Source organism: Falco cherrug, chromosome 5 (genome assembly GCF_023634085.1).
Source record: "Falco cherrug isolate bFalChe1 chromosome 5, bFalChe1.pri, whole genome shotgun sequence".
Taxonomy (NCBI): domain Eukaryota; kingdom Metazoa; phylum Chordata; class Aves; order Falconiformes; family Falconidae; genus Falco; species Falco cherrug.
In genome coordinates this window covers 1,241,935-1,268,076 of record NC_073701.1, presented here as the reverse complement: position 1 = coordinate 1,268,076, position 26,142 = coordinate 1,241,935, and the positions used below count along the sequence as shown (strand labels likewise).

The following is a 26,142-nucleotide window of genomic DNA, read 5'->3' as shown; positions in this document are numbered from 1 at the left end:
ACAGCCTGGACAGACATTTAAGCAATTCACTGAGCCGTGATTACAGGATGCACAATCTTCTGACATTCTTAGTGAGAGACTGGAAAATCTATGCAATTTAAAAAACCACCCTGAAAGTAGCACTGGGTCATTCATTACTCTCATCAACACTCCCTAAAAATCCAACATTTTTGCCACAAATGTGTTTGGTTCCCCCCCCCCAAAGTGTAGATTTTGGGAAGTCCTAATTTGCTTTTTGGCAATTCTAAGGCAACAGGTTCAGGATGATAACAGAAATATTTAAATCTTGTGGAAGTACACTGTCAGTTTTCTTGGAGGTGACAGACAACAAAAGGTCTTATTAAGAAGAAGAATATTATAAAATAAAAGGTCATCTTAATAACAACGAATAATATAGGGAGGGCATAGAATGATAAAAAAAATCACCTGGGATTAATATTATTTCCCCAGAAAAAATTCTAGAGCAACAACCTACACTTGCCATCATCCTAGAGATGAAATCCAAGTCTCTACAGTGTTATCCGAGGGGAAAAAAGAAAATAAGAAAATCTGCAGACTTGAATTCTCTCTTCACTGCCACCTCCTGTTGTCTGAAAAAACATCTCAAACACAAATATTTTGGTGAAGCTGTATCTGCTTCTTTTGCAAAATTGTTTGCCAAAGCATACAGGATTACAGGGATCTACGGGAATGCCCAGCAGCAGAAAAACTTGTATCACCTGAGCAACAGGAGTGTTACTTTCTAATGTCAAATGTCTTCAGACTCTTGTAAAGCTTGGGACATCTAGAGGAAAGGATATTTAATCATCTCAACTACAACAAGCTATCACTCAAGCACAACAGCCAATTTCTAAAACCTTTGCTTAACTTTCTCTAGCTGTAAAATGGGAATTGGAAATGTCTCACAGGCACCACAAAATCAACAGTTGTATTTGTAAAGGCTGCAAACTAAGTGTTGCTGACATCAAACCCTAGCACTAAGGAAACAGAACAACCCTGTGAATTTCATTCTCTGTGGTTTGGGAAAGCTGCAGCAGCAAGCACCAGTGCTACTCAGGAGCAGGAATGACAAACTTCAGTTCATGCAGAACAGCAGGGACCCACACTCCTAGGGCAGCCACCATACAAGAATGATGGAGAAGAAACAGAACCCCCACCAGCTATCGAAAAGGCCAAAAGATTAAAGAAGCTTCAAATGTAACATAAGAGCCATAGCTAAATGCAGATTGAATATATAGCCTTGAAGGCCCTAACTTTAGGGACTTTCTGTCAAAAAATGGAGGTAAAGGGACTTCATGGGATTGCTGCCCATCCCAGTGTCTTTTAAATTTGCTTTACTTTGCAGGCTTCCTAGCCCTGTTAGGTTTTTTCCCAGGCCCAGTAGTACGTCTTACTTCACAACAGCTTCTGTTCTAGCACCTTAATAAACCTGTGAAATAGCAAACCAAGTACTAATCCACCTAATCTATAGCAAATTTGGCATGTTCTAGTTCAAGGACACCTAGCAATTTAGACTGGTACTTGTGTAAATTAAAACAACCTTAACACTTCAGAAAATTAATGCAAGGCCTGAAAAGATACACATTTTTGCACAATATGGAATGTGATATTGAAAATTAAAAACCTCAATATTGACTGACGCTCAAAGGAGAAAAAAAATCAACAGTGTTATCTGAACAGTGTTGATGACGCCTGATATCAAGCTTGTAGGGATGTCACATTTCAACAATGTGACCTCCTCATCATCAACAAAAGAAAAAAGGGCTGAGAAGGTGGTAAAAATAAAAATAAACCACCACCATACCAGAAGTGTTTCTGCAAAAAGACTAATCTTGAAGAGTCAGTTAAGTATACCACCACCCACCAACCCACCCCAGGTAATATTCAGAAAGAACTGTGCTTACAAAAAAAACCCCAGGTGTTTTTTTTAAAGCACACCTAAAGTCAGGCCAACACCAGCTTGCCAGGCCCCCTGGTCTTCCTTTTTTTACACTAAAAAACGCACAAAGAAACAAAAAAAATAAAATCAAGAAAGCATATTTCTGGCTATAACAAAACCCAAACCATAATAGAAATAGATTTACTTGATGCTCTCTCTGACACATCAGCCTGTACCACTAGTTAAGTATGCTGACAGCCACACAACCGGGCACTTAAGTAATTTTTTTTAATTTCAAAATTTAAGGATTATGCTTTCTGTCTTTTTTTTTTTTTTTTTTTTTTAAGAAACACCACTGAACACATTTAGTAATGTATTTACAAAGTTTATCGGAAAACAGTTTCACTGGGGAGGTGGGGGAGGAGAGCGGAGGGAAGCAGAAGCAATAAAAGATGCTATCTAAAAACTTCACTACAAATTTATGGGGTTTTTTTGAGTTCCACATTTTTAAAGGTCCCTTTTGACTTAACACTGCAGCAGATACAGCTTTCAAAGTTCCAGAAAGCTTTTAACTCAAGCAAGATGGCAAAAACCCTGACTCTCAAAGCCAGGTCAACTTAAAATTAAAACATCTTCAGATTTGTTAACTGAGCCTTTCTGATTTGAGTTGCAAACACAAAATTCCTTTGCTGCATTCGAAGTCATTGCAGTGCAATAAATCTGTTTTAATGATAAAAGCCTCACCCTGATTTCTGTAACACCACAGTCCATAATCAACTTGAAACCAAAATGTTCCCACAAGTCATAAAACAAAGCAGCTAGTGATGGGGAATTAAACTTTTCAGCTGCACAGGATTATACTAACATTAAAAAACATAACCCCACCTTCACGTGCCCACCTACATGAAAACCCAAGTGATTATTCCTGTGCACCAAACTAAAATGTAATCTGTTTTTTCTTTTAAAGCAGAGATTCATTTGTATTTTGATTAAGATTCCACCACATCCTCCCTGCACTTACAGGCCTAGCTGACCCACAACCGTATTTTTTGTGAAGTCGTATCTAAAAACGGGACCATTTGAAAAACAACAGTAGTCTCTGTCATCTGGCACAAAAAAAAAAAAAAAAAAATCATCCTAACATGCCCCAAACATTCTTTACAAGAGAACAAGAGTGCACCTTTCAGCAATTCATATCATGAAAATAAGAAATCCCAGACACTTTTAAACAAATTAGATTAAAACTAAACTCAATTATTAGAGTTGATGATGTAATTTCAAGCAACTTTTCTTTGAGGTTATGATTATCGGAAGGCACTGAAACCAAACCTACTTCATGCTTCCCCTGATGACAAGTTTGCCTTCAACAGATTAATTTATTGGTTGCCGTGACTCAGCATTATGGAAGATATGTGTACAAAAGCACAAAATAACTGTAAGTAAAAATTCTACGGATTTCATACTAGCTTTGGACATCAGCAACCAAGAGAGTCATATAATACTGCTGTATCAGCCCCGTCAAGCCAAAACCCACAGGAACTTTAAAGCTTGATGATACTCGTTCTGCCTCCCTCATGCCACTTACACCTAGTACCCCTCCTACCCAAAAAGCTCTGGAATGCAATATGCAGCACACTCAAAGACATCTCTTCTCTCTTCTGATCCTTTTCAATACAAAAAATAAAAAAAAAAAAAAGAAGAGTAAAACGAGAACAGGTAGGCAGTTAAAGAGGGGATCATGTGGAAGTTATACAGAAGAGTCCTGCATCTTTTAAGAGGCAATCTCATCCCGATTCAGACAAAAAACACATCACAACAATCTAATATTAATCACAACATTATTATCTGACTTGACTTACAGTTGTGGCTTGTGTGTCACCAAAAGGTGGCTTGTTTGCCAAAATGACATTCATTTATCAACAGGTGAATTTGCTTTCAAGTATAACCTTAGGACTAGATTTCATAGGCTTACAATGCCTTGTTTGGAGATAAATACATTCAGGATGTTTAGCCACAGGATATTTATTTCTAAAATCAGCATATCACTTCCGTATAATCTCAACTTTATGCCTGAGAGTAAAAAAGTAAGTAAGATCTCTGTGTGTCAAACCAGTTAGTTGTTCACAAAACATACAGATCCTGCTGATCCTGACAAGCAGTCTGAACTGCCAAATACAAGAGGAAAGAATTACCCTAAACCATAGGGCAGCTTTCAGCAGCTGGTGGCTAGCTAAATCTTAAGTCTTATGGCACACTCTGAAAACTCAATAGTCTGTTACTGTCCATATACACCCAGGAACATATTCATATTTCTTTCAGCTCTAATGGTTTCAGCTTCTGCCTCCTCGTAACACTAAGCATTAATTATGTTTCAAGAAAGTATTCACTTTATCCCAATTTACAATTTCTTCTGTGTCACTGAACTCCATTTACTCCTGTCTTTAGTGAATTAACAGAAGTGTCAATGCCATGTCCAATCTACCATCGCTTCCTACCACTTCTTCATACCTTCCTACTACTAACACCCCTTTTAAACCAATTCTGGTGAAAGGAAATTTACTGTCTGTCACCTGCCTTAGGGACTACCTCTACTTTTTATCCTCAAAATGAATTACTAAGCCTGCACAATATTTAATGCAGTTCAAGACATTCATGAGGTGGCATAATATAATTTCCAGTCCTGCTCTTCTACAGATACTATATTTAGCAGAGGTTTTCACTGAGTATTTTGTTTAAACGTTGCTTTGCTGTTTTTCCAGAGTTCCTCTACCTTCTTCAAAATAATTTAAAACCATTGACATTTCTACAGGCCTTGCATCCTACTGGTTGCACTTTGTATCTTGAAAACCCCACATTCATTCTTGGAAATAGCATAGAGCAGTTAAATCCATCACTTGCTTGGCACACTTTGAAAACTATATCAGACTGAGGATGAATATTTTTTTTTTCTTCAGAGCAGAACAAACCTGACTTGCTATCATATTGCTGCCCCTTACCTCTGCAATTTACATCAGCATTTTTTTCATTAGTATTATTATTTAAACAAGGACTTCCACTAGGCTTTAGCCCCTTAGCACGAAACTGGATAATTTTCCTATCTGTTCAGCTTCCACCCTTGTTCTCTGAAAAAGAGAGGTGGCCTCGTCTTTCTAACTTCTTTGTCCATAACATCGTTCCAGAACCTCCTGTTTAGGTATTTCAGCCACTCACAACATTTCATTGAGTAATTACTTTCAAGTCTTTTATTTTTCTTGACTCATGGCCTACAAGGCTCCCTCACACCCCTATTATTCCCTGTGGCCTTCAGAAGTACTTAAACGAATCCATTAAATTTAGCTATTTGTTGCTGCTCTTTTATTCCCCTGTACGTTTCCAATTCACATCACTCTTCTTCTTTTTTATCTGTTAAATTTTATACTTTTTCACATAGACTCAATTTCCATTTTTCTGGCGGGCACCATTTTGCATCCATTAATCTCTCACCCCTTGCCACAAAGTTACATTTTCCAACCCAGCAACTTCTTTACTGTTGCCTTTAAAGGTACAGTTTCCTTTTGTGTTCTTAAGGATATGAGTTAAGCCCTCCATTTGCCCCCTCCAGGACTTGTAAAACCTTTCAGAAGAAAAATTCCACAATCTTGTGGAGAGACAAACAGAAAAATATCAAAGCAAGCCTGCCAGATACAGGACAGTCTAAAACAAAATGTACCATTCTGTTCACTCTAGCTTATTCAACAGAAAGGAAGGGGGGGGGGTGGGGGGGGGGTGGGGGGGGTGGAGAAACAAGAACACTGTGTTGAAACACTTAAGTTGAAATAAGACTATCAAACAATCTGGTTAAATAAATATTTACTCTTAGAAGTCTCTATAAAGAGCCTTTCAGAAACTTCTACAGCATCTGTAGTACTTTTAGTTCTCACAGTGTCTTTGGTCAGTGCTGCTGCTGGCTGTTGCTGCCTTTCCTTTTATAAACGGAATTAACTGTGACTTCTCCACGGAATTAACTGTGACTTCTCCAGGTACTGGCACTCAGCTGAATATACAGGACCACATAAGTAAGCCAGCTCTGAAGGCATCAATACAAAGAACGTATCAGGAAAAAAAAAAAAATCAACTGATGGCACACTGACAGCAAAAGGTAAACATCCTGGTACAGCATTAGAATGAGAAATAGGATGTAACAAAAGACTCTGCTCAGAAGGTGGTTTGTTGTTTTTTTGGGCTGTTTTTTTGTTGGATGTTTTATTTTGTTGGGTTGTTGGGGGGGAGGGGGGGGGAGGTCCCAAGCCCCCAGAACAACCACATTTCTTGGAAGTGAAGCATCATTGCATCTGTTTGAAAGATTATGACAAGGGAATCCATTCTGAGAAAAACCTCTACAACCACACATATGTTATGTTGCCATGCCCTAAGCTACTCCTCATTTTGCCTATGCCTATGGGTATGTCTAAAGGGTCATTACAAGTTGCAACCACAGTTCAGGTAGAAACAAACTTGTTTTGAATGAGCTAGTTCAAGTGTCGATGCCGGTGGTAATGTTGCAGGGAGAACAACACAATGAAGTTACAATAAAGGACAGATAAACCAATGTTCAGCTGGATTCAAACTATTAATTTGTCGGAGGTATATGCAAAATAGCTTTAAAATAGCTAGTTTCTAGGAATAAAGCTCCAATCCCATTTCCAGATAACTCACGGACATATCCCAACTTTGTTAAGTCTTTCATTAAGCAGTCAGAGCAGAAAATGTGCCAGCAAACAAAAAAATCCAGAGAAACTGCAGCCTGAATAAAGGATAATGGGACTATTAAACACAACCATTCAGCACCATTTGGGAATTCTGCAGAAACAGCAGCCCAGTATTTTCACAGCTCATGACGTATCTTTCCAGCCCGGAGTTTCAGTTTTCATGAAACGCCCTCAAGAGGCAAAGCTCAAAACCACCGTTACATACATGTATGTATGTACGTATGCATGCATGCTGCACGGGCGGTGCGACCTGGAACTTATGAATGGGCTGAGCGGCGAGGCCTGCCGGCGGCGGGGCGTGCGGGCTGTGCGGGGCCGTGCCGGGGCGGCACAGCGGGGAAGGGCCGCCAGGGCCACAGGGAAAGCGCGGACCCGTCACCGCCCAAGGCAGAGAACCTGCAGCGGGATCGGACGAGGCGCGGGGTGAGGCAGCACCTCGGTAAGATCAGCCGGGATCGCCGGGGAGGGTGGAAGCACGAGCTTGAAGACCCAGGAGAAAGTTTCCTCCGCCCGCCCCGACGCCGAGGCCCGGCCTCCCTCACGGCCCGGCCCGCCGGCACGCAGCGGCACCGGGCAGGCCCAGTCCGGCCCGCCACGACCGCCCCGCCGGCCCCCAAAGCCGAGCGCGGCGCTCCCGCGGAGCGGGCCCGCCACCGGCACCAGCCCCGCCGCCCAACCAGCGACGCCGGAGCTCCCGGGGCAGGCACGGTCCGGCCCGGCCCGGCGCCCTCCCGCTCCCCGGGAGCTCCCAGGAGCCCCCGAGCCCCCTCTCTCCCCGCTCCCCGGGCGGGCGGCGCGGGCCGGCGGGAAGCGACCGGCCCCGGCCCAGAAGCGCGGCTCCCGCCGCGCCGGCCGGCCCCGCCCCGCCTGTTGCACGCGAGCAGGCCGGGGGCTCCCGCCGCTGGCGGCACCTCCAACCCGGACCTCCCGCAACCCCGGGCGCGGCCGCCTCCCACGGGAACCTAGCCCTCCCCCCGCGACCGGCGCGGCCCCGCTCACCGCTCTGCTCGCCGCTATCCCCCCCACTCCTCTCCGCCGGTTCAGCGAGGCGCCGAGACCGGCCCCCCCCCCGCCTCCCAGCGGCGCGGAAGGCGGCGCCCCCCAACCCCCGTACCTCCTCGGCGGCGCGGCCCGGCCCGGCCCCGCGCTGTCTCCTCTCGGGCCCGAGGCGCGCGAGCGCCGCTCCCTCCCTACCTGCCTGCCCGGCGCTGCCTGCCGAGGACAGTGCGCAGGCGCAGGGCACACGTCACTTCCGGCCTTGCCGCAGCGCCCTCTGGGAAGGAGAGCTCTTCCGGCCGGCCCGGGCGGCGGCGGCGGCGGCTCCTCAGGATGTTACACCGGGCGGCGGCCGCACTACAACTGCCGGCATGCAGCGCGGCGCGGCACGCAGGCGCATACCGGTGGGCGGCCAAGGGGCATGCTGGGAGTTGTAGTGCGGCGGACGCCGCCTCAGCCGGGAGGCCCCGCCGAGGACGCGGAGGTGCCGCCTCCCCGCGGGAGGGGTGGCGGTGGCGGCGGCCGTGGCGGCCGTGGAGGTGGTGTGCGGCCGGGCGCTGCCCTGAGGAGCGGGGCGGCAGTGGCGCAGCGGCCGCCACTGGCGGGGCGGTGTTGGGCGGCCGTGGGCCACAGCCCGCCGCCTGGCAGCGAGGGGAGGGCAGCAGTGAAAGGGACAGAGAGCCCGCACCCTCGGGGGGGCGTACGGCCCGGGATAACCTGACGAGCTGATATTTCCACTGGAATTAGCGCTTCCTGCGCTGCGGGTTACCCGGCGGAGGCCTCGGTGCCACTACAAACGGCGTCGCTGCGAGCAAAGCACCGCGCTGTGCTGCGCAGGCTGGGAGGCACGGTGGGCGAAGCCATGTCGCGGTTCCCAGACCCTGCGGCGGCAGCAAGGCCGAACGCAGCAGAGCGGCAGTGATGGATAGCAGCGGCGGGCACTGGTTGTCCAGTTCGTGCAAAAAGCCACAATACAATAGCCGCTAGTCAGCCATGCGATATGTTGAGGTAGATGGTACGCTCGGTTGTGTGGCAAAAGCTGGTCTGCACACCCACAGAGGGACGGCAGGAGGAGAAGCCGTGCCCTGCCGGGCTGCTCCCAGCCCCATCCCAGGAGCCACCAGCCCACCAAAGGCCCATCTTGGGGAGCACCGGGGCACGAGGGGGGGGACCAAATCAGGGGCTCCGGGCCCCTTCCAAGGGAGCCTCGGCCCCAGAGCACCTTTAGGGCTGGGGGGGTCACTGCATTCAAGGGTGTGGGACACACGATGGGATGCGGAGGAAGAGCCTCTGGGGATTGCACAGGACTCATTACGGGATGTCTAGTGGAGGAACTGAGGGCAGGAAAGGGAGGGATCCAGGTGATTTGTGGAGGAACAAGTGTGGGAGAACAGAGGGATACAGGAATAAAAAGGGCTGGTGGTGTAGAAATGGTTTGTGATGGTTTGGCCATGCCCTGCACCAGGCCAGCGCAGCCTGTCCCATCTTCTCATTAAACACCTTTTACACTTTGCCTGGGTGAGGGGCTCTTATTACCACATGCAGGGGGTCTGGGGGGGCCTGTGTGCCCAGCGGCACAGGTATGCATGCAAGTGTGTCAGCAGCAGCGAGGATGCAGCTGGACCAGTCAGTGAGGGGGTCTGGGAGGGGGCTGTGAGGGAGGAGGGACGGCTGCCAGGGAGAGCCCTATCCAGTTGTCCAGTCCAGCTGCTGAAAAGGCTGGGAGTCCCTGGGGGCAAGACCACCACAGAGGGGCTGGCTACTGGGTGACCAGGGGGACTGGAGAGTGGGAGAGAGGGGCAACTACTGGGCAGACTGCCTGAGCCCAGCTGCTGGAGGGAGCCATGCTGTACATGCATGTATATATATGTACACACATGTGCTCACTATCACACCTCCATCCTGCTCAGCCAGAGGAGGGGTGGGATGAGGCTGCTGATGCTGTGCTGGTGTGAGTGTTCTGCATGGCCGGCTGTGTAATCTGTGTGGCCAGCTGTGTATGTATGTTTAAGTGGTGTATGTGTGTGTTTCTGCATGTGCTACTGGGAATACAAGTTCAGCCTAGCTACTGCTCGGAGCTGGGGGCATGGAGATGCAGCAGCCTTGGCTCCCTCAGGCTACCAGATCTGGCCCGATGTTTCTGTATCAATAGATACACATATTTCTATACATATGATATGTATACGATTACACATATACCTATACATATATAAGATACATATATCATATACACAGGTATATTTCATAGGGCATCTACATAGCACAGCATTTCTACCCGTAGAATTGAGGTAAGGGAGATTAAAGCAGACAGGCAACAGCTTCCTCCCAAAGCATTTGCACCAAAAACTTAAGTAAGTTACACTTTTCTTTCAGCGACTGCACATTTCTCACACTCTGCCAGTAAGCACATCTGTAGTGCAGCAGGGGGTACAGTTACAGTATTGGCTGGCATTCCTGAGATACCTTGAATCAGATAGGACAGGTAAGGGCGGCAGCAGAGATCTGCCAGTTCTCCTCTTTTTGCTGCGTCTGATTTCAGGTGCAGCTGAGCTAATACAATGATGTGCTGCAGGCACAAGGATGAATTCCTGTTTCCTGTCGCCTTTGCTTTTCTGCTCCCTTCTCTCCACCACATACACATTTTCAGGCATGGTGAACTATGTTCATTCTGCCTGTCTTCTGATACCCTGCCTTAAAAGGCTGCCACAGGTGATGGCTTTTTGGAGTACAGCCATCACCTGCAGGCAAGGATTTGGAAGACCTGGGGGCTTGAGTGAGGCTTGGAGGCAGAGTACTGAGCAGAGTGAGGCAGGTCAAGGGCTGGCTGGCTGGGTCTGCACAAGCACTGAGCAACACGTGGAAGCAGTCAAAAGCACCACCAGTGTTCAGAATGTTTGGAAACATGGAGACCTAAAACCAGGCTGACATCGGCTGCCAGTAAAATTAAGGCAGAAGGTAGCTTCAGTTCTGACAGCAGCTACTTCTGAAGCCCTAATTATTCTAGTAATGTGGGATAATTCAGACAAAGGGAGTTTACTCCTAAACCAGTAATACAGAATTTTGGGAAGAATTTTTACTTCATGTAAAAAAGTGAGGCACACAAGTAGCATGTTTTTAAACACAGTCTAAAAAGATAATGACAACAGTGAAGGCTGAAAAATGACCCTGAACTTTGGATGGGGGGTGAGGGATGGAAGTGAACGAAGTAAACAGATCAGCAATCATGTTGTGATTGGGTGAAATTTGGATTTAGGCATATTACCACTGGCCCCCGTTTCCCCCAGTGCAATGGGATGACAGCAAATAGTATCACGATAGTACAGCCCTTTCTAAAAAAGGCCACAGAGCCAGACTGCTAACCATATTTAGCTCTACTAAATTACAATTGGCACCAGCAAGCCTTGGTTGTCACCTACTGACATTTTGTTCAGCCCTGAAAATGAAAACACAGTTGCCTGCACTGTTTTAAATGATGCGAGTCACTGGGGACTTGCAGATAGGGAAAGATAAGGCAAAGCAGCAAGTTCATTGTGACTTAGGATCTCAGGGCCACTACCACCACAGTCAAAAGATGATGTTCTGTGTTTCTGAGGTGGTGAAAAGTGTTCATGTATGGCTTCAGGGTCACAAGAGGTGTCTTTGCAGCCAGCTAGGGTGAGAACCCACCAGGGAGAAGCAGTACCTGCCCCATCTCTACCCCGACCCTCACTGACAGGTAGTAGTACCTGTACATCTGTGCTCACCATGAGTATGAAACACTCACCATGAAACTCACCGTGAAAATGCTTTAATGGATCCACTCTGATGGTAAAACATGACTGCTCTCCTTTGTGTCCTCAGGTCTGGCTGAGAAAGGGTGACACTGGGAGCTGCACCCTTCGAGTTTCCTCCTGGTGGTGGAGGGGCTGGAGCTGGGGAGCCTCTTGGGGGTCCCTGGGAGGTGGGGGCTCAGATTTGGGCCATTCCTGCTCTTTCTGCCCACCCTGGGCAGACGGCTCGGAAACCTGCCAGCACTGTCTGCACCAGCTGCTGGAGCTGGTGGCGATGGGAGCCGGGGGCACGACAGCTCCAGCAGCAGAAACCCCAAAGCGGTCTGGGCAGCGAGGGGAGTTAAGTCATACAGGGTAAACCTCCATCAGAGAGTGTCAGGGAGCTGGTGCAGGACTCCGGGAAGGGGGCTGGTCCTTTCCTCTCATGCGGGGGGCACAGAGTATTCTTGGTTCTGCCTCTCCCATCTCCCTGTGAAGTATTGCTCCAGAAGTGACAGTGTTAACAAATACAGTGGAGGAGACTGCTCTGTAAGCTGAGCTACACGGTCACATGCACAGGTTTTATTTTTAACATCCCAAAACTACTTGATGTTTCTGTCTGGGCTTGCTCCGTGTCCTCCCATTTCTTGTCTCTCTTTGCTTGCAGCTCTCCCTCACCCACCTCACTTCAACCCAGCGGAGCGCAGCCAGGAGGGCAAGTGTGCGGCACACACAAAGGGACTCTATGATTAAGGTAAGGCTTTGTAAATCAACTTGGAGTTCTTATTGATCAAACCTTATGCAGTGCAATGGTTACTGTATCGAGCTATAAAAATCAAGATGTCTTCAAAACAGCCTTAGTAATTAAGATGAAGCGGAATAATCAGACACAAGACGTCTTAAATGACACCCTAACACAGAGGCAGCTGGTAACTGTGAACACTTCTGTTGCATGCTACTCTAAAAAAAGTCCTCCATAACTTTTTCAGTGGATTAGCCATAGTTTGCAGCACTGTATCTGGGCTTTTAAAAAACTAAGATGTTGATTTTAAGATGGGAGCTTCAGCAGCAGGACATATGATAAATCAAAAATTCAATTTCTGTAGTTTTCAAGAAACTGGGAGAAGTGAGACAAGGAGATACAGTAAGGGTCAGAGGAGAGGGAAGAGCAATCTTGTGGCAAAATGCTGACTTAAAATCTGGTGAGTTTTGTAGAGTCAGACTGCAAACCACTTCGGTAGTCCAGGCAATGAATGATGAAGTAATAATCACAAGGGTTACAGGTACTACTGTACCATTTAGAGTTGTGGCTGCTTAGCAATTTTTATTCAGGAATCTTTTCTCCTTTGTTTTTTTATGACTTAGACCTTAACCTGTAGCTCTGAAATTCTCTATACTGGGCACCTGCCTTGGGCTGGCTTTCTTTTGTTTTGCTTAAAACAATTAACCATTCCTCTGAGTTCCTCAAGAAGTTTTCAGAAAAGTATATAAATGAGATTATTACAGAGCATAAAATAGAACCTGAGGCCAAAGAAAAAAAAACACAGTTTGGACCTTTCTGTTTTTTTTTCTCACACTGCAACTAAATTGGAACCTGTTATTTTAAAGCACTTGCTGAACTCAAACCCAACCCTGTTTCCCAGTTACCCATGCAAGGGGAGAGTTTGCCTGGCTGTCCCTACGAAGGACAGCACAGGGACCCCTGACATACAGGAGGAGCAGCAGAGCAGCTCTGTGCCACGGCCTCCCCCTTCTCCCTGTCCCATCTGCCTCCCACACGACTCCCCAACACGTGGGCTGCCCCGCACTGTACCGCCAGCCCAGGGGACCACTTCAGCACCTGGAATTTTGGGGTGGGTTTGTCTCAGGTGAGCTATGGCTATGTTGCACCAGGTAGAGAGGAACAAGAAATACTGCTGAGCCAGGTGTCACAGCGGGGAGCGCTGTGCGGGCTCTCCCCAGGCGTGCCCTGTGCTGCCCACGCCTCCCGGCTCTAAGCTGCGCCCCGCTCCTCCAGTACCAGCACTAGCGCACTTCGCTGGGCAGAAATTGCACGAGCAAGTTTTGGTGCTGCTTTACTGTGTGTAGGTATCAGGCTGGATGGTGCAACAGCTTCTCCTGAGCTCATGGTCCTGCGTGCCAGGTTTAGGGAGCTGAAGAGAAGCTGATGTCTGTGAGAGCCTGAGCAGCAGGCATGCTCTGGAAGAAAAGCAAGGAACATAGATTGAAGCCTTTGCCAGACTGATGCACTATACTGTGGACCTACTGCATCCTTGTCATTGTAAAGTGTATTTTTTCCAACCTGTTCCAACCCAAGCAGTTCCAACCCGTTCAGTAACTCTGAACTAGTGGCTATTGCCATGACACACTGCAGCCTCAGCCAGCGGATCCCCAGCTAGAAAACACAGAGACTAGCTGCCTAATTGTTACAGCTTCGTCCTTCCACCTTTGGGCTTATCTAACAGGCCAGCTGTCTCACAGAAAACCTTTTCATTCCACGTCTTATACTGAGGGTTTGAGGTTCCCCAGAAGGATTGCCCTGGAATCAAAGTGCCCCTATAAAATCCATGGGAAACTGCTCAAGGTCTGAGCTTCAAAAACCCTTTGCCTTGCACATGCTCAGTAGAAGCTTATCAGTGTTACTGATGAAGATTTTGTCTATACCTTTTATTTGCCCTTTCCACCTAACCTGAGGTGTACCATATTCACTGCCTGACTCATTTAAAGCTTGGCTGGCAACACCCATGTGCAAGATCAGTCTGAATGAGCAGGTGTGCCACAAAGGACAGTGATTCCACATGGTGGCATTCTTGGATTTGCTTTTTATTTTGTATCGAAGGACAGGACTTTAGAAAACTCAGGCCCCTGAGAATCGTGTACAAGGGTGCTATGGTATGGTTTCTAGCAGCAGTGTTTTCTTCCTCAACTCCAAGAAATAAATATATCTGTTTAGCAAAATTGAGACCCAAGCCTGATTTCTTGCTGTGATTGTTAAGTGCATAGTAATTAAGGAAGAGTGCTGCATGGAGAGAGAAGAAAAACTCTGGTTTAAGGAGACTTAGAAGCTCTCCTAAAAACCATGATTTTCCAGCTGGCTCTGCTAGGGGTTTTGTGCAGAAGGCATCCAACTGCCAGTGAAACATCAGAACCTGAGCATCCCCATGCTTGCTGTGTATATATATATATTGTTTTATATAAAATATTATATGTAATTCTATTTATTTTCATCTTTCTGTACCTTAATTCTACATCTGCTAAATAGAAGTAATAGTATATTTTAGCCTCAAGTGCACCTCTGGTGCTGCAAAGATAAATTCGTTATTCGTTGTGAACCCCCCCCCCCGAGTACTAAGATAATACGTATATTGAAAAACCCTATAAGGAAAATAACTCTGTATTCACATCAGGATTTAAGTATTATGATAAAAAAATGAGATAAACACAATATGCAGGGTAACAAGGATTAAAATAAATCAAGAATGGCTCCTATCTGGCCTATACACTTCACCAAAGCATTCACATTCCTTGAAAATATTTTTCTGCTGTAACATTATGTATAACTTTAACACTCTTGGCTCCAGCATTTGGATGCAAACTTTCCTGAGATCTTTTTAAGAGCTCCTTATCATGTTGTGAGTCTTTGAAAGATTGTTTTATGTTCATTTGCAATCTCATCTCAGAGGCACTCTTTAAGGAGATTATCTGGGGATTCTGGTGGCCCTTTTGGATGGTTCCTTGAAATGGGAGGCATCCCTTGACTCTGCGCGAAGAGCTCAGATACGATGTGTAACCTTAGTATGTCATATGTTCAGTCACACATAGCAAATGCCAAATGAGAAAAACAGTTATATTGTTCTGGCTGATTGACTGCAACTGAATTAAATACACATTTACTGAAAATAAATTGTAATTGGTGTATAAACTGTAAGGTATTGTCACTGAAAGATCTGCTCCAGACAGAGACATATCTGCAGTTAGTTAGAATAGCAGCTGTATATTTTTAAACCTTACCTGATTTGCTGTCATGACTGCCTAAAAATAAAGATTTACCAAAGTGGACGGACTGTGGGCTGCAATTTGCATCCTTTCTTTCCACACTAGCTTGAACATGATTCAAACAAGCATTTCTGGTTTGATTTTTTTTTAACCCAGCTCATATGAAATTTTGCAAGTTGCAGGGAAACAAGAAGTTTACAGGTTTAGAGAAATGTTTCATCACCTGACAGATCTGTGTGTCACCTGCCTCTGGATGTTACGTATCAGACTTACCAAGGCAAGAATTTGTAAACTTTCCACTCAGGGTTTTGAAAGCTGTAGTTTGTGCACTGACAATAATACCACCACCTAAACCACAGAGCTAACTAGATCATCAGTTAAAATACAGAGCTCCTCATTACCGGCACATCAAAATAGAAGCAGCATTCAAACCCTAATAAATATCAGAAAAATTCTCTGTCCCCCTTCCTGTCCTCCAGCTCCACAGATCTGACAATGAGAAGCATGGAAATCATTTGTCTGAAAAGAGCAGCACATGTAAGTTAGACATGAGGTAAACTCAACTGAAAAATACCTGAATAATGATGAAGACTGATTCTGGATCTGAATGCTCTGATACGGTCACTTTTTGTAAACAAAGCATGTATTTTCTTGCTCTACACGAGTGGCTGGGGTTTGTTTTGGCATACTGCAGTGTAAAAGCAGGCTCCTCTCCAGGAACTTTGCAGTCAGTCCTTTCTGTGTTTTGGAGAACCATAAGGCCTGTGCCTCTGCTGTATTTTTATTTATCAATTATTTCTCTCTGAGAGTTACTTTTGCAGTGGAAAGTATTGTTCACACGTTCATGTTTTTATTGCGATGTAATGTACCCAGCCTTCCTCTGACCTTATGCAAGTCATAGCTGGGACTATTTTTAGAGATTATATTTGCAGCAAAATGTTACAAGAATGAGAGCAGCAAGGATGCTGCCAACGCGAAATAAACCCATCTGTATCTCCTGCTCCTCTGAGCCATGCAAGAGTAGATGTAACTGGACAGCCCAAAGCAGGACAGACACCGCTCTAAACTGCATGTATTTAAGGGCTGGATGTGGCTGGGGCCACCCTGGTCAGACCCCTGGTGTCACCCTGTGCAGAAGCCAGTGCTTCCCAAGACAGGGCAAGGAATTTTATGATGAGTAGTTATGAAATATTATTTTTCTGCATTGCTGTCTCGAGCTCTTTCCGTGCAAAGGCAAGAGAACCTGAGCCTGGTACTTCAGAGTGTAAGTTTGTCCCAGGGTAAAGGGACCGCTCAGGACGTGTTCCTGTACTGCGCAGGACCGAGGGGAAGGGGCTTGATTCATCAGGAGGTGTAACTGTTATCGGTCAGCATTGGAAGTTGCAAAGGGTGGAAAAAAGATGAGTTGAGCAATTGATGCACATCAAATTCAAGCACAAACGGGTGGTCTGTAGTGACTGCAGGAACCCACAGGCATTGCCTTTCCCAGACATCTTTCCTCCTCTGGTGTTGCCCGTGACTTCCATCGCCCACGTGTGAAAGAGCAGCAGTTAAGACAGTGCCTTCGGGAGGGGAAGCAGCTTCATGGGCGCCTCTGCCCTGAGCCGGAGCCCGCTTCCCCCGCGGCACTCCTCGGGGCAGGCCCCTTCACCTGCCACTGCAGAAGCACTTGCATCTACGTCAATGACACTGCTGTCGTTTATTTAACCTTAGGAAAAAAAGCAAGTGTAGATTATTTTACTACCAATATCTATTTTTCCCCAGAGAAAATGAGAGTTGCGGGGCCTATGTAGTTCCTACTGCATAGAAGGGTGGTGTGGGAAGACTTGTCAAAAAGCTTTTTCTCATTTTCACATTAAAAAAAAAGTAAAAAAAAAAGTGCACCAGGTTCTGTTTGGAAACAGAACTCCAGTTCCTCTTTATTGTTTCCCTTCCACAGACATTTGCAGTAGGCTGAACCAAGCCGGGGTGCAGCCCTAAAGCAAGGAGCAGAGAGGCAGAAGCTGGGAGTTTTCAACTTGCAGCAGCTCCTCTTTGGGCCAAGTTACTGGTTCCAGTTGAAGGTATCCAGGGAAGCAGCTCCAAGTAGTGCCTGAGCAGCCTCTCGTTCCCTAATCCAACAGCTGTACACAAGGGGAAGGGACCACAGGAGGTCCTACATGTTCTGCCTAAACAGCGTCTCGTACGGATGTTGTTGAAGAAGCCTGCTGGGCTGGCCGGACTTCTGGGCTGGCCCAGAACATTGTTCCTTATGCTCTTAGCTTTTTGACAACAGAAGGCATGCCTCACGCTAACCACCATCTCCATTTACTCGCTGTCAGACGCTGTGCTTCTGTTTTCTCATTTTTAGGAAGGATTAACAGCTATTGCCAGAAACTCTTGCAAGGGTAGAGATATTATGAGTGAGGGACCGGTGCCGGTACATGACTGTATGGAGCTGGCAGTCATTTGCCTACAGCCTTATTCCCACTAGAGGCACATATAAGCACCTAACATGTAGAAGCCAAGCATGGGCACGGAGGGTCTGCAGCCACCCCGGCTCCTTCGGGCAGTAACTCTTGTCTTCTTGTCTTTGCTACACAGCGCCGGGCTCAGAAAGCTGCCCTGGGCCAGCACAGGCACTGCGAGAGATGCTTCAGTCAGCACTGCCGCGTGCCGGCTGAGCCCACCGTCTCCTGCGTGGTGATCAGCTGCCGCCTCCACTGCGGGGCCACCTTCCACATGTGCAAGGAGGAGGAACACCAGTTGCTCTGTCCCCTAGAGCAGGTCTCCTGCCTCAACGCAGGCTACGGCTGCCCTTTATCCATGGCCCGCTTTAAGCTGGGGAAGCACCTCCAGGTCTGTCCAGCCAGCGTGGTCTGCTGCTCCATGGAGTGGAATCGCTGGCCAAATGTGGATTCGGACACCACCCTCCACAACAACATCATGAAGGAGACCTTGAACGAAGAATGTCTGGACACAGCCTTGGCACTCAGAGACCAGAAGATACTTTTCAGGACTTTGAAAATAGGTGACTTGTTTCCAGAGTGGAGGAAAAAGGATGTGGCGGAAGGGCTGGTGGATGAAGCTGTGGGTGGGGAAGAAGGTGCTGTGGGAGGAGCAGCCTGTGGTTCCCAAGAGGGTGACAACCAGTTGCCCGAGCTCAGCCAACGCGAGCGTGAAGATTTAGCGAAGGACAAAGAGGGAATGGATCTGGGGAGTTACAAAACCTGGGAGAACATTTTCAGCAAAGAGCTCCTGGCTTGCAAGGTAACAGGCTCGGCAACCAGCACAGAACAAGCGGTGGAGAAGGCTTCCAGGAAAACAGCATCAGCCCCGTATGCTGCCAGCTCCACGGAGAAGGCAAAGGAAGGACCTAAGGGCACAGACGAGGCAAAGGACCAAAAGCCTGAGCAAGTAACACCGAACACAGAAATGACAGGACTGGCTCCCTGGCAAGAAGGGGTCCTGGAGAGGCTGAAGAACAAAGTTGGTATAGGTGACTACAACATGTATCTGGTACATCACGGGGGAATGCTCATCCGCTTCGGCCAGCTAGCCGCTTGCACTCCCAAAGAAAAAGACTTTGTCTATGGCAACCTGGAAGCTCAGGAGGTGAAGACTGTCTACACCTTCAAAGTGCCAGTTAGTTACTGTGGCAAAAGAGCACGACTAGGAGATGCAATGGGCCACAAGATGCCAACTTCAGACAAGTCTGTGGATACCTCAGAATTGGGACTAAACCTAGAAGAACTACCTAAGGCAAATATAGTTACAGCCACCCTGCTGTGTGCACTGGAAAAAGAGCTGAAAGGCCACGAGATCTCTGAAGCAAGAGGTATCGATGGGCTCTTTGTGGATTTTGCAACACAGACGTACAGCTTTCCCCTGGAGCCCTTCTCCTCCAATGCTGTTCTAGCAGATACTCTGGATGAAGAGAGCCCACCAGAACTCCACATGGAGCTCTACACTGAATGTGTAACCAGGAGGCACAACAAAAGCAGTTCAGCTTTCACGTTCACTTGCAGTCATTTCTTCCGGAGGGATGAGTTCCCGTCCCACTTCAAGAATGTGCATGCTGATATTCAGTCATGTCTGGATGGATGGTTCCAGCATCGCTGCCCACTGGCCTACTTGGGATGCACTTTTGTTCAAAATCCTTTCTGCCCCGATGGACTTAAGGCCAAGGTTATATACAGCAAGCCCCTCAAGACATTTGCTATTAAGCCAGAGGTGGACCCGCTCCTTGCTGAGTCAGGGAAGTGCAGTCCCACGGTGGCTAATCAACAGAGGAGTAAGGACTTGCTGAGCAGCCTCCCGCTGGAAGTGCTCAAGTACATCGCGGGGTTCCTGGACAGCTTCAGTTTATCTCAGTTGTCCCAAGTGTCAGTGCTGATGAGGGACATCTGTGCCACTCTTCTTCAAGAGAGAGGAATGGTCCTGCTGGTCTGGGAGAAAAAAAGATATTCCCATGGTGGTACTTCATGGAAAGCTCACAAAAAGGCAAGTGCCTGTGACACTGGGAAACAGACATCCAGGAGTTCTCCCCAGATAAAGCGTGAGCATAGTGAGGGACACTGTGTGTGAGCCTGCAGGTGTGGGGAAGCTTCATGAGGTCACGAATTTGCACCACAGTTGTCAGGGGTCAGGGCTGTAAGATGGAAGATGTCTAGCGAAGGTAGGAGGGTGTCATAGACACCCCTGACTAGCTGCACCTCCCCACCTGAGCTCGTCTTGGCTAACCGGTTTGCACATGCACCAGTTTTGGGCACTGGGAACTGAGAATTCCTGGTACTTAAGGGTTGCACATGGACTTTGGAAGAACTTGATGCTCATACTTTTTTGTGTTCTTTACAAGCCAATCTAGGGCATGTCAAAGCTAAAACGTGCTTTAAAACACCAAAAAGGTAAATAACAAGGAGATAGGGCTATGAAGGGAGCTCAGGCACTCGCATCGACCCCCCAGGGCTGTTGTGATGTGCCAGGAGTGCCGGGAGTGCCAGGAGTGCTGGGAGTGCCAGGAGTGAGTGCCTGGCGCGAGGGTCGTGGGCACCCAAGGGAGTAGGAAGCGCCTCCTGCGAGGCTGGGCGCCCGCGGTCTGGGCTGGAACATCACCGCCTGGACGGGCTGTGCCTGGAAGAGGTACGGACACAGCTCAGAGTCGTAGCTGAGCAATAGCTGTTATGGGGCGGCTTCTGGCCAGCTGATAGAATAGCCCGGGAGACTGGCACGAGCAAGCAGACAAGGCAGAGATCTAGGACAAATGATTTGGGGATCCAGGGAAGACTCCCAGAAATGATCTCAGGACCTGGATTTCAAGCAGACGACTGAAGATTACTGCCCATTGATTCTTATGAAATAGAAGCTTAGCACTGTTTATCACTCTTTATTAAGAGAAAGTACTTTTTATTAAGAGAAAGCATGAAGCATGGTGAGTTAAAAATCTGTGTTACACAAAAAAGTTTGGTGGCTGCAACTTGAATTAGCCCAATCCAGAACAGGAATTAGCCACTGAAATAATTTACTAGAGGATGTGGCTTCCTTCAGTAAAAGGAAAAAATTCCAGCTGAGCAATCATATAGCAATTAACTTCAGTTATTGTAGCACAATTTCAAACCAACAGCATTGAGTTTAAGGACTGTCTAACAATCTAACCCTTTTCACACTAGCTCTCTGTACTGACCACACAGGAGTCTTGTTTCCAGTGCACAGACTTTGCTCGAAAATGTTCTGTTTGTAATTAGTCTGAATTTCTTGATGGCTGTGTATAATAGCTATGATTGCTTAGGACTAGGACAGGGCCAGGTAATCTGTAGCACAGCCACCGACTGTCCTTCTTCCACAGGAAGGAACGGCTTTAGGGAGAAGAAACCTGCTATAACTTTAAAAATTCATTTGATTTAATGATATACAGCAAATATTAAAGTGACTTAATCACAGTCCTATCACTACATGCTAGTGTATCACCAAACGGTATGTGGAATCAGAAAATTTTAGCTGCACGTTTCTGTTTTTTACATTTCCCAGGCTTGTTCTGGTGCTGGGTAAATAACAACAGCGTTGTAATGTCAATTACTTTGAAGTGCTTTGGAAGGTCGTTATGAAGTCAGGTTTCTCTGAGATGCTGTCACACAAGCATGCTGTAGCCACTTTGCTTTATGAACACCCTGGATCACACTGCATGTGTGATGGAGCTTTCAGCAGAGGTGCAGTGGTCAGGTGTCCTTGTGTCCTGCACTAGATTGACACCAAACCCTGCAGAAGGACATTTTCCTGTTAAAAATGGCAGGTGATGCCTTAAGCAGCAAACCCAGTACAAGGTCCATGACAATACAGACCCCATTTTCACTTGCTATGCCACCCCTGCACGATCAGATGTTTGCTAGCCTGTCCAGTACAAGTGATGCACACCCACTATAAGCATATATAGTCTTTTCAAATCTTCTTCTATTTTTACCAGCATTCCCATTTTTTCTCCCCAATTTCTCTCCCCTTTCCTGTATCAGATCTGGCAGTTCAGCAGCCTGTTCTCCCGAGTTAACAAATGGCAGCGCAGCAACATCATGTGCATGTCAGAGCACCTGAAGAATTGTCCCTTCTACCAAGTGGAGCCCCGGACGGACCCCGTGATGCTGGCCGGCATGTGCGAATCTCAAGAGCAGACTCAAAAGACTTTGGTTTCTACCTTCAAGCGCAGAGTCTAAATAACCTGCTCCCGCTCTGCCACACTCCTTTCAGGGCCCTTGAAAAGAAGATTTGGGAATTTGGGTGTAAAGATTGTTGCTTCCAACTCTCCTTTGGACATACAAAACTGGCTTCTCCCCAGCTGTGTTTGAAATCTCCTGCATCTTTTTTTTTTTTTTTTCTTCCCTTGCACTAATTTAACTGTTAAAATGTCAGCCACTCCTCACTGATATCACATGCTTTCTGTTTATGTTTCTGTTCCTTGCTTAATACAGCATCCTGAAGAAAGCAATAAGGATCTTGTGTGAAAACAGCATCTTTGCAACCTGGAAGGTAGGCTGCCGCTCCCGTCCCTTGTCCCTGCGAGAAGCAAGAGCAGTCGTACCTAGCTACGAGGTCTGAAACACCTCAGCTTTACTGGCAAAGCCAGGGTCTAGGAGCATGGGTAGACACCATCCTGCCTGGCAGACCTAGGGGCTGCTGGTCTGTCCTCAGATATGGGCAAAAGAAAAGGAGCCCCCACAACTAAGTGGATTAATTAGAACTCCAGTTCTAATCTTTTAGGCTCAGGAATTTGCTGCGCAGCCGCAGACCGTCATTTAAGACCCCGATGCAGGCAGGCTGCCCAGCTGAGCGCAAAGCTAAAGCCGAGCTCAGGGAAGCGTCCAAACCAACCCAAAGCGAACAGACTTGCTCTTTGTTAGAAATCACCAAGTAGCAAACACTTTCAGGTGTTCAATTGACTTTTTATATTTTTCAGTTAATAACATTCTCTGTTTTATTTAAAAATCCATTGAAGCCATCAAAGGCTATTTGAAGTCAATTTCAGAATGCCTCACCTGCTCAGTTGTATGTTGCGAATGGCAACTGTAAACAACATGTCAAAGAAATAACATTCTTTTCTAGAAAAGCAAAGGCACCCAGAAGCCCATTCTGTAACAGTACGGATAGTGTCTGCTTCAGTTAAATTGGCTGGAGTACAATAATAATTTTTATTTTTTTTTTACAGAGCAGAAGACTGATTAGGATTTGGTTTATTTTTTTAATAAATACACTAATTTAAAACCAGAATGTGCTTGTTGAGGCAACAGATGAGAGCAAGTGGGCAGGTTACCAACAGCACCTGTCTTACCACGCTATTTAAGCCCCTTTCGGAGGCACTAGCTGGAGACGCTGCAGTGACGGTGGTCGGGGGGATTCCCTGGAACGGCCATAAACCCATAAACCGCTCCGCAAGCCAACAGCAACTGCGCAGCCACAGCCGTGCTGACTCATGCCCCATTCTTTTTTCAGCTGGTAGCCAGAAGTGCAAGCTAGGGCCATGAGGTCTGCCTTTCACCTCACCATCTCGGGCATGAGAAGCTCGCTGGGAGCCGGGACATGTGCTGGCCTGGACCGCTGCTCCCCACGCCTGGCTGCCCGGGTGGAAGCTGGCCCCGGTGGATGGGCACATGCCACACTGGCCACCCCTGGCCCCAGGACAGACCTGGGATGAGGCAGCTGTGCAAGCAGGAGCCCTCTCTTACTGATAAAAATTGGTGATGAACCTGAGCTGGGCGCTTGGTAATTGAAGGCACAAGTTACGTGGTGAGCAAACCTGTGCCAAGAGCAGCTCGTCCTTCTCTGTGCTTGCAGCTTAAGTGGTTCCTGTGAGAATTTTAACCATACAAGGATGTTTTTCCTCTCCAGACACACACCCTCAGGAGCATATCAGCCAAGTTGTGGGGACAGTGGATTGATCTCAGGAGTAGGAGTAGCAGCAGTTACACTTACTGTCATATTTTTTTAATGCTGTTCTGTTTTCTGTCCCCAGAGATCCTTTCTGGAAAGTCTCATGATGCTTTACACATGAGAATAAACTTGTCTGCGCAGGTATCCTGTGAAAAACACAGCTAGCATGGCAGTTCTGTGCAGAAGAAACTGAAGCAAATGGACACAGGGAACGTAAGCTGGGCCAGGAGCAGTTAAAGCTGGGTGCTTGCATCCTTCACCCCATGGCTTAAGCCACTGCACAACAAACTGTCCATCCCTTAAAGCTGCCTATAAAAACTCACCTGTCCTCAAAACATCTCATAAGTTGCCTGATATTGTCACTCTGTTTTACCAGGGAAGCTGACAGAGGTGATGTAGCTGGAGCCCAACTCAGCCTCACATGGGGCACCCACTGTTGCAGCACAAGCAAGCTATCAGGCTGCAACAAGGCTTTTATGGTCAGCCAGATTCTACTGTCTGTGCCACTTCTCCTTCCTCCAGAGATCAGATCCAACCCACCCCACCCCCCTCCCCACCCCCCTTCAGGGCTATTCAACCACTTAGCAGGAACAAGCTACAGCTGCACATCATCCAGGTCCATCAACCCACTTTCTTCGAGGCAAGGCCACAGCTGCATATTAGCAATGCGAATCAACCCACCAACTTCATTCCTCTACAAGGTGAGAAGATACAGCCAGACTTCCCAGACTAGTCCCTACATGAGGGTCCTATACTTCACTGGTCATCTACCTGATTCTGAAAGATGCTGAGCACCCAACTGTAGCTGCAGACCAGGGCAGCTGCAAGTGCACGTCCCAAAATCAGGTGCCAGTATCTGCACTGGGTACTTAAAAACATATCCATAAAATTATGGATAGTTTGAGGAGAGGGAAAAAGAAGATGCTTAAATAATAGGGTCTCAGAGTAAGGCAGCGTTCAAGGCTGGTGTGAGAGATGGTTAGAAGGTTCAGCCTGTGCGCCATCTCCCGCTGCTCAGCCGCTCAGCTGCCCTGAAACCGGGGCTGATGTTCAGTGTGAATGGGGCTCGTGTCACCTTTAGTGCCAGTGTCACTGGCACCACTGCTGTCCTGCTGCTGGCCTCCTGTCAATGCCAGAGGATTTTGTTCTTGTATCTCCCTGCTCCTGGAGATCACTTGACTGCAGTTCCAGCCTTATTGCCACCGATCCTGCTCCTTCCCAGTGCCGCGGGTGCCGGAGCCAGCCTACAGGGAGGATGCAAACGTGCGGGTCAGAGACAGGAATGTCGCAACCTTCTCCTGGGATCAGCTGGGGTGCACATAGAACATCTGGGAGACGGGATCATTTTCCTTCTGGTACTGCTGTAGGGTACGCTGGAGAGATGCAGAGAGAGAGAGCGATTCACCCCTGTGAATATATAGATATACTTCTGTGAACTGTACATTTGGTTAAGTAGCCTTCAGCATGGATGCTGGAAACCCACGGTCATCTTCAGGCTGGTCTGGTTAGGCTGGCCCTGGAAGGGAGACAGCTCTGTGGGCAAGGGGGGGGCACCCTTCCACCAGCATAAGAATGCCGGCTTCAAGCTGCTCCTTACCGTGCCCTGCACTGAACGCTGGTTGGGGGCTGGGGGCAGGGGTGATTCCATTGATCAGGACATGTGCCAAGCCAGGTCAGTGCCAACGGTCCTGCTCATTAGCAGAGTTGGCAGAAGCTTTGGGGAGCTGCAAGGAACCGAGTCTGCCTGCCCTGCTTGTCTTGGTGAGCATAACGCTGGCTTAGAAGGCAAGGGGCTTCAGCGCGGGTTCAGCAAGTCCTTGGGCTCCTCGTTTAAGCTTGTAACCAACAGGAAGTGAAAACCCTTCCTAAATTGCAGCTTGAGGGATTTGGTAAGAAGAAAGTGAGCATTTGGTGTTTTCCAGTACAGGTCTTCTGTTGTGGAGGGGTCTGAACTGGAAAAGGGGATCCAAGTCCAGCAGAGCACTGAGGTCACGCTCAGTCAGATCCCACACTCAGGACCTCCGTGGCTCCGGTCCCATTTGTGTTGCCCACAAATCTTGCAAAGGGTGCGAGCAACGCTCCGCACACCCCAGGCTGGCACGTTTTGTGGCGTTTCCTCTTGTTGGAAGAACAAGAACTGAAACGATGGTATCATGGAAATCAGAGAGGTGAGAGCAGGGCAAAAAGGCTCGGGACAAGAGAACAGGAATGGGGGAATAGGAATGCATTTGGTGTCACAAGGAGAGGCAAGTGAGACAGGTAAAAGGGCACAGAGCTGAAGGGAACCGAGGTGTGGAAGAGGTGATGCAGCTGCAAACAGTTTGGGAGGGAACAGTTCGGTTCTGCAGACGCTGGGAGGGCAGGAGCAGCGTTTAGGAGA

The 26,142-nt window shown here is 47.6% G+C and overlaps 2 protein-coding genes across 2 annotated transcripts in view; one reads left to right on the top strand and one right to left on the bottom strand.

Moving 5' to 3' along the window:
* KPNA1 (karyopherin subunit alpha 1) overlaps window positions 1–7,876 on the bottom strand; it is a 54,467-nt gene extending 46,591 nt beyond the window's left edge. The window contains exon 1 of the mRNA XM_055712221.1: window positions 7,742–7,876. The gene's annotated coding sequence lies outside the window, so the exon portion shown is untranslated. The remainder of the gene's footprint in view (window positions 1–7,741) is intronic.
* Window positions 7,877–10,784: 2,908 nt separating this feature from the next.
* Window positions 10,785–24,294, top strand: FBXO40 (F-box protein 40). Its single transcript, XM_027798457.2, has 3 exons — window positions 10,785–12,126; window positions 17,952–19,850; window positions 21,854–24,294. Exons 1-3 carry the CDS (start codon window positions 12,118–12,120, stop codon window positions 22,049–22,051), a joined length of 2,106 nt encoding a protein of 701 aa, XP_027654258.1. The 5' UTR covers window positions 10,785–12,117; the 3' UTR covers window positions 22,052–24,294.
* Window positions 24,295–26,142: the final 1,848 nt, after the last annotated feature.

Excerpts from the sequence above, each read along its gene's own strand:
- FBXO40 (XM_027798457.2), top strand. Across the intron at positions 19,851-21,853 it reads CATGGAAAGCTCACAAAAAG|ATCTGGCAGTTCAGCAGCCT; the intron begins GCAAGTGCCTGT and ends TTCCTGTATCAG.